Genomic DNA, 13,408 nt, shown 5'->3' with positions numbered 1-13,408 from the left:
AATAATGATCTGGGAATTTCGTCACAGATAAGTAACTTTCTTTTCTGAATATAATTTTTACCAAGAGTTTTGTTGTTTTTACCCACACTTCAAGAAAAAATTCTAAATTATTTCAAAATACATAATCAAAAACCGGCCAAGTGCGAGTCAGGCTCGCGCAAGGAGGGTTTCGTACTACAGTCGTATTTTTTCGACATTTTGCACGACAATTCAAAAACTATGACGCATAAAAATAAATAAAAATCTGTTTTAGAATGTACAAGTGAAGACATTTCATATGATACCCCACTTGATATAGTCACTCACTTCGAAAGTTGAAAATACTAATTATTAGTTCATGACCACAATTATTATTTTTTGTGTGATCTAACCCTAAATTAACGGTTTTCAGATTTTTCCCCAAATGTCAGCTATAAGATCTACCTACCTGCCAAATTTCATGATTCTAGGTCAACGGGAAGTACCCTGTAGGTTTCTTGAGGTACGGAACCCTAAAAATGCAGAACTGTCAGAATTCGAACCTGGAGAGGGAGACGTCCCTGGCTATTTCTTTTCTGAAGTTATTCTTAACATTGATCGCATAATGTAGCATTGCTCGGGACTGCAATTACTTTTATGTACATGACATAATTATTATTGTATATCGAATCATAGAAAAGAGTAACCACCGAGTTTCTTGCTGGTTCTTGTCGGTAGGAGGTAGTCTGAACCAGTGGTAAAGTAATTGTAAAAGTTTATTTGTATTTAAGAGAATAGGTATTCTAATCTTATAATATTATCATTAAGAGAACAGACCAGATTAAACGCGCCGCCCACGTCCAAATACCTACTGGAAAAGGCGAACGTTCCTATTGAATGCCAATTCCCAGCCGAGTTTCACGGGCCGCTCGTAGGTTCAGAGTATGACATCATCCTGCTATAATATACTTGCCTAATTATTATTTTTTATAATAAATAAAAACCGACTTCAATACCTAGCCACAAACACTAAAAATTAAAAAATAAATATTTTTAAGAGACTCCACAATGGCACCTCATTGGCACCGACCCCAAAAAATATTATTTTAGAACTATATTAACTCTTGTATACATTTTTTTTCTAATTTTGGTATTTGTGGTTATGTATTGAAGTCGGTTTTTGTTTTTTTGTAAAAAAAAATCACAATTTTTAGTAGATCCATGTATTAAAATACTCTATGCCTGGTTAGTAAAAATCTACTGTTTACTAAGCTATTACTGATCTCGAGCAATTTACTTTTATACGTTGAGGAGTTCCATTATCTATCTTCGAAGATGTTCATCAGATCTTCACCAAATTTATATAAGACTACTTTGGAAGCATAACCTTTCAAACAAAATAGATTTTTTTTAAATCGGTGCAGGCGTCTTTGAGTATTCGAGGAACATACATAAAAATAAAATTAAAAAATTCCGACGAATTGAGAACTTCCCCCTTTCCTGAAGTCGGTTAGGAATGAAAATCTGATTGACTGACATGCTGATTGATCTATCAACACACAGCTCAAATTACTGGACGGATTGGGCTAAAATTTGGCATGCAGATAGCTATTATGACGCAGGCATCCGCTAAAAAATGATTTTTGAAAATTCAACCCCTAAGGGAGTAAAATAGGGTTCTGACAGTGCAGTCCACATGGACGAAGTCGCGGGCATAAGTTAGACTTGAATAATACGCTTGCCTGTATTCTTATAATATACTTACTTAAGGGTAGACGTAAGGTATTCAAAACAACAACATTTTTAAAATTACATAATTTATTGCCACTAACAAAGACATGGACACTAAAAAAAATTGAACTAATATATTATATTATACTGATATAATATAATATTGTTATACTGATATATTAACGAAACTAATAGTCATAAAACCACACACCAATAAACTTTAAATAAGTCTAATTAATAATATGCTAGCACTAAAGGATACAAAAATATATAATGTAGGTAGGAAGACGCGATCACAGAGATACATACTAATCAATTGTTGAAAACTAGACATAAATTTCTCAGCATTTTTCAGGCTAGTTGTAGACTTGTTCAAAAAGACAAATGTGTTGTGTCGCCTTCATGCTATGTCGTGACTGATAATAGTGTTCTTGTATCTTCTGAATTCTGATATACTACTACATAATATTAAGTATAGTAGGTAATTTAAAATTTATATCATCAAATATTATAATAATTGGAGTTCCTCTAGTTTAGAATCCTGTGCTTTTAGAATCGACTCGGACGTAACAGGTATATCTGAAAAAATTGAAAAAATAATTTAGATATCTACCAATGTTTGTACAAAACTATACCTATAGTACGTGACAGGTTGAGATAGCAATCGGGGTGAGCACACCCCGCACTAATCATGTGCGGGAAAGCGGATATGCAGTTTCATATAAGAAATAAAAAGTTACGTACCAAGGTCAAACCATTCGTTAGGGTCGTGTCCAGATTCTTTGCGGGTCTCCAATATACATTGTCTTAGTGCATAAACTATACCAGGGGATGAACAGATACCCATCTCGCCAACAGCTAAAAATAAATCATTGAAGTAAATTCCTTGAACACTCGTTTTATATAATAATATTTTGTAGGCTCTGGCCTACAAAATATTAGTCAAACATTTTTAGAAAGAGGGAAAGAAGTAAAATTTTTATACCATCCACAGAGTCGTAATAAGTACGATTCCTTTTGCCTTTTTTCCATAAAACAAAATTATTTATTTTTAAGTTTTCGGTTATTTATTTTTAAGATGGGGATATTAAGGGATATTAATAAACAAACAAAAAACTTGTAACTTCTAGAAAGAAAGAATTTATATACCTTTGGATCCTAAAACACCTTTGGTATTTTTAGAGTTGTATCTCAAGTGAACCCTGAAGTCAACTGGAATATCCTTACCCAGATATACTTCATATAATAGTGCACTGTTTGTTAACTTCTTTCCAGTTTTTTTATCGTAGACGAAATGTTCAAACGTCAAATAACTTAAACCTTGTACGTAAGCACCTTCTATCTAAATGAAAAAAAGGAAACATATAATGTAGCTTAAAATTTGGATTAGAACAAGATATAAGTGTGTTCCTATATTACCTGACCAATATCAATATTTGGGTTGGCACTTAATCCAACATCTTCCAATATGTCACATCTATTTATCTGAAACTTTCCACATAGAACATCTAATTGAACCTCTAAAATTGTAACAGCAAACGCGCTGTAATTATGCAAATCTGGTTCCGAATCACTCATCATATAACGCGCGCTCAGATCCATTTCTTCCTCTCCAGCTTTTTGTATTAACTCCATCCATGTCGGATTGCCCAATTGTTCCTTTATTGGTTTTAATCGCTCCTTCAAAATGTTACATGCTTTTATTACGGAGTAGCAAATGCATTCGCTTACGATACTGGAGCCTGAGAAAACGTTATTGGCTGCTACGAATGAATAGTTCGGAATAACTGATACTTCTTCGAGTGGTATTCCCAATTCATAAGCGCACACCTGAGCAGCTTTAGTATTAACACCTTGACCCATTTCAATACCACCTGTTGTAATCGTTACTGTACCGTCACCTCGATAGACAGAAACCAAAGCAGTGTAGTTTCCGTAATATTGTACAGGATAAAACATAGTGTTAACTTTAAGTGTTTTCTTCATCCACCTATTGTTTTTATTGAATGTTTCAATTTCTTTTAATCTATTTTCGTAATCTGCTTGTATTTTTAGAGCTTTTATAAGCTCTGGTAAATCATTGTCATCTTTTCTCATGTTGGCTAAACGAATGTCAATCGGATCTTTTTTTAAGGCAAACCCTATATGTTCCATAATGTTTTCTATACTCATGACTCCTTCTATAGTACCTTTAAAACAAGAAGTTATATTTAAGCAATTTGGAGACGTTTAAGTACAAGAATGATTAATCTATTAGTAGAAGATTCTATTAAAATTTGTTTCGCAGCTTTAGTGTACAAGAAGTGCAAGATACGTAACATGACTTTATTAATAAAAGCCAGGTAGGTATAAACTTAATATAGCAGTTATTTGCAAACTGGTATGAATTGGAAAACGATATAGCTCAAACTTTTATCTTAGTCAGTTCTATAATAGATATGGTATCTAATAAAAATTCTCAGTTTTTTTTTCAGAACAATATGCTATAACCGGAAAAATATGAGTTCGAATTCCGCCAGTTGCACTATTTTTGATATTTATTTCAAAAAATTGAATTTCTCTCAAGCGTTGGTAATGCTTTCAGACTATATAAAATTATAATAAGTTAAAATAGATTTACAACATCAACATAATTTAAATTATTGTTAATACACAAATAAATACTTATAAAATATTAATATAAACTCACCAGGTGCTCTAACATAAGAATTAGAAGTCAAATCGGTAAGTACAGCATACGTCTTTAGACTAAAGTATTCGGTATTATAACAGCTTTTAAAGGCACCTGCGACGAAACTTAAAATATTCTCGTTGTGAGAACAACCTGCATCCTCTGTGATTGAAGCGTTTAAGTATTGAATAACGCCATCGTCGTCAACACCAACCTGATTTTATAATATAAAAGTGTTCAATGATATACTTAAAATCAATAATGTGTAATAATTTTTTCAATAACCTTTCAAGTGAACCTTTCAAATACTAATGCAGTGATGTTTTCGTTATCTTCATCATAATTGAGTACATTTAGACAAGACAGACACAAGTATTAATAAAAATGTCAACTAATTTTTCTTTTAAGTTTTAACATTTTAAAATCTAAACCTTAACATTGTAACAAAATTAAATGAGATGAAGAAAGCTTTTCACTTTTAGTTTTCTCACGTAATAGGGTAAGCGAGAAGCCATTAAATTATAAAACTGTTTTTTTCATTAATAATTTATATTGACTTCTGTAATAATATGGGTACGGTTTGCCTAAAATAAAGAACATTTATTATACCCAGTAACCACTCCACGCGGGCGTGATTTCTACAGTAGGTGATTATAAAAAAGCGAGAATGAAAATTCTGATTACCTCATATTCACACTCTACAGGCAATCGCCCTCCGGCAATAACAATATTTGTCTCCAATGGCAATATGAATCTACAAGGACGATCCATTCCTCTTGCAACAACTGCGCAGGCACACGCTACTAGTGCGTTGCGACTTATTTTCCCACCAAAACCACCCCCTATACGACGAACTTTCACATGTACACTGAAAAGTAAAACATGTTTAAAAACATCATTTCGTAACATAATAATATTATTCTTCCCGATAATGTCGCTTTGAATAGCGTAATAAAATTAAATCTTTCATAAAAAATGACCTAATACATATGATTAGAAAGACTGCTGCTGTTGATGAGAAGACCAACATATTTTTAAGAAATGACTTTTTTTATAGACTAGCTCTTGGCTGCAATAAGATCTGGTGGCAAGTGATGATGCAGCTGCAGCCTAAGATGGAGCGCGCTGGCCTAGAAGATGCCTATTCACTCTTGACTAGAAGGTACCCATATTATAATTGGAGGGGAAAACTGGTGCTGGAAGAGCATTCCAAATCCTAGTGGTTTGAATTAGAAATGAGGAAACTCGCTCCGTACGTATCCGTAAAATTTTGACTACTTACGGGCGCAGTCCTTGGCGATGCCTTGCGGTACGATAGTAGAAAGGTGAAGGAGGAACCCAGGTCGATGTTCCAAACTTCGAAGTTTAAAATTGACCAGTGGTTCGGTAGACTGTCGCGCCAGAAGACTCATTGGTGACGATTGACGAAGCGTCACCAATGAGTCTTCTGGTGCGACAGTCCACCGAATCCAATGCATCAAGCTGATACTCGGCAGAGCCATCCCATAAATGGCTGCAGTATTCCATGCACGATCAAACTTGTGCTTGGTACAGGGTAAGCTGATCCGGCGTGAAGTACCGTTTGACTTTGTTGAGGATGTCAAGTTTCTTACCAGCGGTTTTTGCTTTGGATTCGATGCACTGACCAAAGTTGAGATTATTTTTTTTTGATTTATTGGAACGCCAACGGGTATATTTCGGAAAGTTGGAGTGAGCGGGAATGAACTCTGTTTTGCAATGAATAAACACGCTTGCATTTTGGTGACGTTTAATTTGGCTAGATTGGCGTCACCCCAATCGGATCACTCCTTCAAATTAACGTGTTCCACTAACTCCACTAATACGGGGGCGAATATGTATGACGACAACACCGTTATAGAGAGATCTCTGTAACGGTCGTCTGCATAGCCAAAGATACCGGGTTTTAACAGGTCGTTAATGTGCAGAAGTAAAGCGTTGCAGAGAGAACTGACCCCTGAGGAACACCGGCATTAATCGTTATTAGATCCGACGAGGAGCCGTCCGTGACTACTCGAAATGATCGTTCGCTCAGGAAGTCTGATATCCAGTCACAGAGACTAGTGGGTATCCCGTAAGCTGGAAGTTTGCTTAAAAGGCACTCATGCCAGACCCGGTTAAAAGCCTTCGAGACTTTCAGTGAAACGGCTAGCGCTTCCCGACAGCCTCACCCCAGATGTGCATGGCAGACACTAAAAGATCCCCTGTGGGCCGATTACGTCAAAACCCGTACAACGTACTTTCATATTCATATTACAAATGCCAATCTATATTCTTAAGTACTATCAGTTATCCATAAACTTACTCGCTTTCAGACATATTCAAGCATCGAGCTACTGCAATTTGCGTCAAATCCATCCATTGAGTTGCATCATAAACTTCCAAACCTTTGTCGACAGGGACTGCTACACATGTCAGAGGTTCCATATAATAAGGGTACTGGGACTTTGCTTCAAATACACCTTTAATTATTTTTTTAACATTACTTCCTCTGCCTTTTGGCTCAATGGTAGGTCCTGACTTTATTCTATCGCTGAATTTTTTAGCTTGATTTATAGTTAAAATTGGTGGTGTATTTCGCACATTTTTGTACGTTACTTTAACAATTTTAGCTGCATTTATAGCTAAGTCTTGACTAATGGCAACTACTATTGCTACCGGTTGTCCATAGTGTTTAACCTTTTCGACCAATATCTCCTCATTTTCAGTTTCGAGTTGTATACCGGGAACGGTGAAAGAGTTTACTCCTGGTATATCTTTGGCAGTATACAAACCCAATACACCATCTAATTTCTGAAATTAGGAAACTCGTTCATTTTAGTTTTATATTAATGAGACAAATTAGATGTATAAGTAATATTATATAAGCTTACCAGTGCATGTGCGACATCAATTTCGTCTACATCACCGTTACAGACTGTAGATAATACAAATGCACCGAATACTTCGTTCAGCATCGGTGGTATATCATTAACGAATTGAGCCTCTCCCGAACTTTGTAATAAAGCCTCTAGTTTCTGTACAGGTTTATTTAGAGGATACAGTGAGGGATCTGTTTGGTAACTCTGTATTCCGCTAGATAAAGGGCGGAAGATTAACTCACCACCAGTTTGGTACCGTGGAGAAATCGTACCATCTGGAGTAATGCTAAGAACAAACTGAAAGAAAATACAAATTATGCCTAGTGACGAGAATTTGCATTTGAAAATAATAATTTATGTAATAACAACTAAACGTACTACTACTATAATACGTATCAATACAAACTAAGTACATGTTAGTAGGTAGCTCAGCTGGTACCTACTTTACTAATACCACGGAATATTCATATAAAAGTAGGTACTACGCTAATACATACTTAGTAAAAATACCTTGTAAAATAGATTTATTGCCAACTTCTTTCTTGCCCACGGGGATGGTTCCGGAGGACTGTCTATTGGTATGATTTCCTTATTTAACACATTAATTGCTCCTTGCAACACTTGGTTGTGAAATAGATTCTTTCCTCTCAAATATGCTTCAGTTTGGGCAGCGTGGATGAAATCAGGAGAAATGTTACCATACACGATACTTATTGAGTCAATACGATTATCGATGTCAAATTTAACACTAAACGCAGCATTAACTATGGCTAAAGCATTTTGACTTCTTGGCATTATCTAGAACAAAATTTAATAATTTATTATTATACTAATTCTGTTCTTCATTTCTGTTGTAAATTCATAACAAATAAATTTATATGATTACCTTATAGCTTCTGAATTTATGAAGGGAATCTTCCGGTGGTAATTGAAAACTCACGATCAATTTACGGTGCATATCAATTTGGAGAAAATATGCCATAGAATAGCAAGTTTTTATGCCATTCTCGTCACCTGAAATTAAATATAATGTTAGCCATATTGTTCGTTGTGTAGGTACCTGCAGAAATCTCCATAATATTATATAACGTATCTACTCGCAATTTACCAATTGATCGGACAAGGAATTAAATAGAGCTTACGTATTGTAGTCGTGGCCCCTATGGCTTCGAATAGTAGAAACACGTCAGATTGATAAGCAGGGTTCTTGTGCTTCAGCATAATGTTTCCTGCCAATGATCCCAACTGAAATGACCAAATTAAACTGTTAGAAATTCTTACTTTTTAAAGACATTTTAAAAAGGAAGGCTTTGTAACAGTTCAGAAAAATGAAAGAGTTTTATAAGAGAATTAGTTCATAACTGTACCTTTCTTACTGGCATTTGTGCAACCAAATCAAAATGCTTAGCAAATTCTTCTAAATACGCAAATCCATCCATTGTTAATGCGGCCTGTTTGAATATTTCCAAACAATCTTGTAGTGAAACGTTTGCTCCTAAAACTAGATTTTGGTCATAGTGATAGCACTTTAGGGATGGTGTGTCAGATATATCAATTATAGCTACTGGATACTCAAAATCTTTTATAAGTCCTGCAAAAAGAAATTATAAACTATAAATAGATGATACCTCGTCCGTGCGGATAGCGTGGGCATAAGTTTTTTACAAATCTCGCGGGAATTCTTTGATTTTAAGTAAGTATAAAAAGTAGCCTATGCGTTGCGTTCATTCGGGGTATATAAGCTATCTTCATAGTCATTGTGCCGTGAAGGAGTGAGTACTAAACCTGCAAACTTTCACATTTATACCTAAACTAGCTTCTGCCCGCGGCTTCGCCCGCGTGGCCTACAGGAAACAAATGGCATTTTTTTTTTCAGAAACAACTTTCCCATACAAACTTACATCCCCTATTTTACCACCCTTATGGACAAATTTTCAAAAAATTCTGAAACACATATGTCTTCATTTGTAACCGAAAACCCAAATACCAATTTTCATGCAAATAACTTGAAAAATGACCGACTTTCATACAAACTTCCATCCCCCATTTAACCCACTTAGGGGTGGAATTTCGAAAAATCCTTTCTTAGGGGATACCTACTCTGTACAAAGAATAGACCCTCCAAATTTCATGTCTTTAGGACCAGCGGTTTAGGCTGTGCGTTGATATCTATGTCAGTCAGTCAGTCAGGACTTTGAATTTTATATATATAGATTAGTAAAACAAGTTAGTAATGTAGATTATTACCTATTGTTATCTGTAGGTACCTTTCATTTTACAATATCTATCATGCATCCTGGGTTTACAATAATTTATTATTTTAGGGTTCTGTACGTCCGAATAAAAAAACGGCATCGCTACAGGATCACTCGCATGTCTGCCTGTCTATTCATCTGTCACAGCCAATTTACTCCAAATCTACTGGACCGTTTAATTTGAAATTTCAAATGTTTGTTTTCTGTGATCAAAATATGGACGTCTGACATCACCACAATGACCCCCATATTCAAAATTGAGTTATGCTAAAAGTAATTTTGAACATCTTTTAGAAGTTTATGGTCTTAAAATAACCTGGTGAAGCTAAATGGATCAAAAATATATCAAATACTAGCTGATGCCCACGACTTCGTCCGCGTGGATTTAGGTTTTTGAAAATCCCGTAGGATCTCTTTGATTTTCCAGGATAAAAAGTAACCTATGTCACTTTCCATGTTTTTAACTACACACATGCAAAAAATCACCTCAATCCGTAGCTTCGTTGCGAGGTGATTGAAGGACAAAGCAACAAACCAATAAATTAACACACTCGCATTTATAATAGGTGTAGTGATTTGGGTTACTCATACCTTTTCCAGTATTTCCATCAATTAGCATATAGGGTTTTGTACCACAAGTATTAATCATATCAAATATCTGATCCTCTTCAAAGACCTTCATAAACATTGTTTCTCCATCTCCAGAACGCATAATGATTGGACTACGTTTATTTGTATCGTTAATTAAACTCCAGTCACCATCGCTGCTTGTCGAACATTTTCCAGAACACATTATGATTGGTCTACATTTATTTGTATCGTTTATTAAACTCCAGTCACCATCGCTGCATGTCGAACATTTTCGGTCGCATATTTTGGCTTTGTCGTTAAAGCCAGTTGTAAGCTCTTCTATTTCTTCAACTTTTTTGCAGAGTGCAGGACTGGCGTCTATTGCGAATGACTTAATTGTGTCTAGAATAGGCCTGTAACCTGTACAGCGACACGTATTGCACCCGAAGGAATTCTCTAACTCAACCATATTAAGGCCCTTGTCAGCGAGACTGTGAGTTAGAAAAAATTAAGCATCTTAATTAGTAAAATATTTTGTTAAAATAATAGGTACCTAGGTAAAAAAGGTATCTTATAAAATAATTTTACTGGTAAGTATATGTAGTTAGTTACCTATCAAAAGTTATTGTAGTTTCTTTATTTTGTACTTGTTCAAACATTCCTCAGACCATGATAATCCGCATATGTTGTTTCATTTCTTTCAATTGTTATGTTATGTAAATAATCCATCTGCTACATTATTCTTTTATATAACATTTTTTAATTAGGTAGGTATAACGTCCCGCAAATTACTTATGCGCGTGGCCGCCATTTTAGTGACAGCAGCACTAGACTGAAGTTTCGAGCTGATGGTAGGTATATTTTTATTTCGGCTGACGTCAAAATGACGTCATTTCGATGTTAATGAGACATGGTTCCAGCGCAATAGCAATTTGCGGGACTTATAAGTGTTGCCAGGGGATCTAAACGCCATATTTAAAAAGTAAGTGACTTCCTTGAATTACCCATACATTTCATTTATGTATGTACCTACATACTACCTAGGTAGCAGTGGCGTGCAGGTCATAGAGGCATAAATGCACTGCTTACCCCAGTTGAATAGCTCAATGCATATTTTTCATAATGACCTGCCAGTAAAACAGGCTCCTACTTAACTAGTGCCTACCCTGGCTTCAAACCCTGTGCACGCCACTGCTAGGTAGGTACGTCGTTTCAACATAAATCTAAAATCTTACCTGTTTAAATGCATAACCCAACCAGGTGTACAATATCCACACTGGGTTGCATTAAAAGCTGCTACGCGTTTCTGAATTTCACTGTAGCCCTTCAGTCTGTTGCCGACGCCCTCTATGGTGGTGATGTTCCATCCGTGGCAGGAGAATACAAGCACCAGGCACTAGATGATAAACCATCACACATAATCAGTATGGTCTGGAGTATGCAAGGTAAACAGAATCAGTGAAAAAGCCAACGAACCTATAACTGACATTGTTATTTGTTAATAGGTTTACGAAAATGACTGGTAAGTTTCAGGGAATACCTGTAGAAACTGCGTTCAAACATTAGTAAAATGGTCCCAACATGGAACCCCGTTAAGGCAAATGATACCTTATTGAGTGCTTAAAACGCACATAACTCCGAAAAGTTAGAGCCACGTGCTCAGGATCGAACCCACTCCGCTCCGTAGCATTTAGCATGTCCGCTAGTATTATGTGATAGTTATCATATTATGTAGTAGATACCTAATAATAATTAAGTACTTACAGAATTCACGGAAAATGTCTCAACTGTGCCACTGGTCTCTCTCTGTGCAGTTACATTCACAATACACGCCCCACATATTCCTATTCTGCACATGGATTTTGTTCCGGGGAGACCTAAGTGGTACCTGAGGTAGGCATTGAGGGTCGTATCCCGGTGGAGGGAGCTGTCCACTAGAACATACAGCAGTTAAAATTAACGAATTTTGGAAAAAGCACATCAATTCAATAATAATTAATTTCTAACAAACCTGACATTTTAACTTAGGTAGGCATATCATTTCAACAAACCTTTCATTTGCTATATCGGATAACCTACCTACCAAGCTACGACAATTATTATAATCTTCTTCCCTATTGTAAACCTATCCGCACCAAAAAAGCCGTTTAATAAACCATCCCCTTAAAATAAACATGTGTACGGACTCTTAAGAACTTAATGATTACCATGGGGTACATTTGTATGATTACCGCGACAAATTAAATTGAAATCACGACAAAAGACCGGCATGCAAATCATTTTTGTGATGGATTTTAATAAAATAAATATCTAGGTAGGTACTTATAATAGATAAGTAAGGTTGTTTTTATTTTTAACTAGCTGACCCGGCGAACTTCGTACCGCCTAACAGTAGATTTTTTATTTTTTTAATACTTACAATTTTTTAAATTTTTCTCTCCGTAAGAACCATCCTCGTACTTCAATGAATATTATAAAAAAAGGTTTAGCGAAATCGGTTCAGCTGTTCTCGAGATTTGCGATGAGCAACACATTTAATGATTCATTTTATATTATAGAAGATTATTAGGCACTTAGATAAGTATACCTACCTAACCTACCTAATGATTACAATTTGTCAATGCTGCCAGCATCTTGGGTACAGCCTCGCTGCGGTGTTCTCGATGAGGTTTTTTTTAGTTTTAATTTAGATTTAAGTTTATTTTATAGAATTCATTCTTAATTATTGATAGATATGTAGGAAACTCTGTAAAATTAATATGAATAAATAAATAAATAAAAAAAAAATACAAATTACGAAAACCTATTGTTTAAAATTTAAAAATAAAAATGTATTTCATGCGTTGTACCTAATTATTGTAGCCTACTTTAACAAGACTACAAGTGCTGTCCGCCGTAGATTGAATTTGCATTAAGAAATTATAAATTAGGTACCCCGGATTATACCTGGTACCTCCAGTATAAAAATATTTAAGTCACAGAAGCTTTATACTAAGTAACAGTGAAGTCTAATAAAATAAAGTCAACTCAAATTACATACCTCTGCATTTTTTCCCATTGACGGTGAATTCGACGCAAGCCATCTGTGAGCACTTGTGTTCTTAATTTAATTAATTGATGTTCTGTTGGAGCCATCTTTTTATAGGTACAAGCGGCAAATTTTTAAGGTGATGGCACACCGCTTTATGATTCAAATACAGTGCAAGCCGCGCAAACACCTTCAGAACGCAAGAGGCTATTATTTTACAGTGTTGAAAATAGGTAGTACAGTACGCGACCAAAAGTGATGAACATCGATCTTTAGAAGGAGACGGCAGATTTGTAGAGCACTGTCTCAGTCGTTA

General features: G+C 35.4%; 1 protein-coding gene across 1 annotated transcript; it reads right to left on the bottom strand.

Annotated features, from left to right (window-relative positions):
* Window positions 1–2,183: 2,183 nt before the first annotated feature.
* LOC117989331 (uncharacterized) lies at window positions 2,184–13,155 on the bottom strand. Its single transcript, XM_069503978.1, has 16 exons — window positions 13,105–13,155; window positions 11,829–11,998; window positions 11,300–11,460; window positions 10,086–10,555; window positions 8,607–8,830; window positions 8,382–8,484; window positions 8,126–8,253; window positions 7,750–8,037; window positions 7,252–7,536; window positions 6,684–7,171; window positions 5,045–5,228; window positions 4,379–4,574; window positions 3,109–3,878; window positions 2,839–3,031; window positions 2,434–2,547; window positions 2,184–2,268 (listed from the first exon to the last, which is right to left on the bottom strand). Exons 1-16 carry the CDS (start codon window positions 13,145–13,147, stop codon window positions 2,198–2,200), a joined length of 3,888 nt encoding a protein of 1,295 aa, XP_069360079.1. The 5' UTR covers window positions 13,148–13,155; the 3' UTR covers window positions 2,184–2,197.
* Between the last annotated feature and the right edge of the window lie 253 nt (window positions 13,156–13,408).

This window comes from Maniola hyperantus, chromosome 16 (assembly GCF_902806685.2).
Source record: "Maniola hyperantus chromosome 16, iAphHyp1.2, whole genome shotgun sequence".
NCBI classification, from domain to species: Eukaryota; Metazoa; Arthropoda; class Insecta; order Lepidoptera; family Nymphalidae; genus Maniola; species Maniola hyperantus.
Note: the sequence above shows the minus strand (reverse complement) of the source record. Positions and strands in the feature narration are given on the sequence as shown.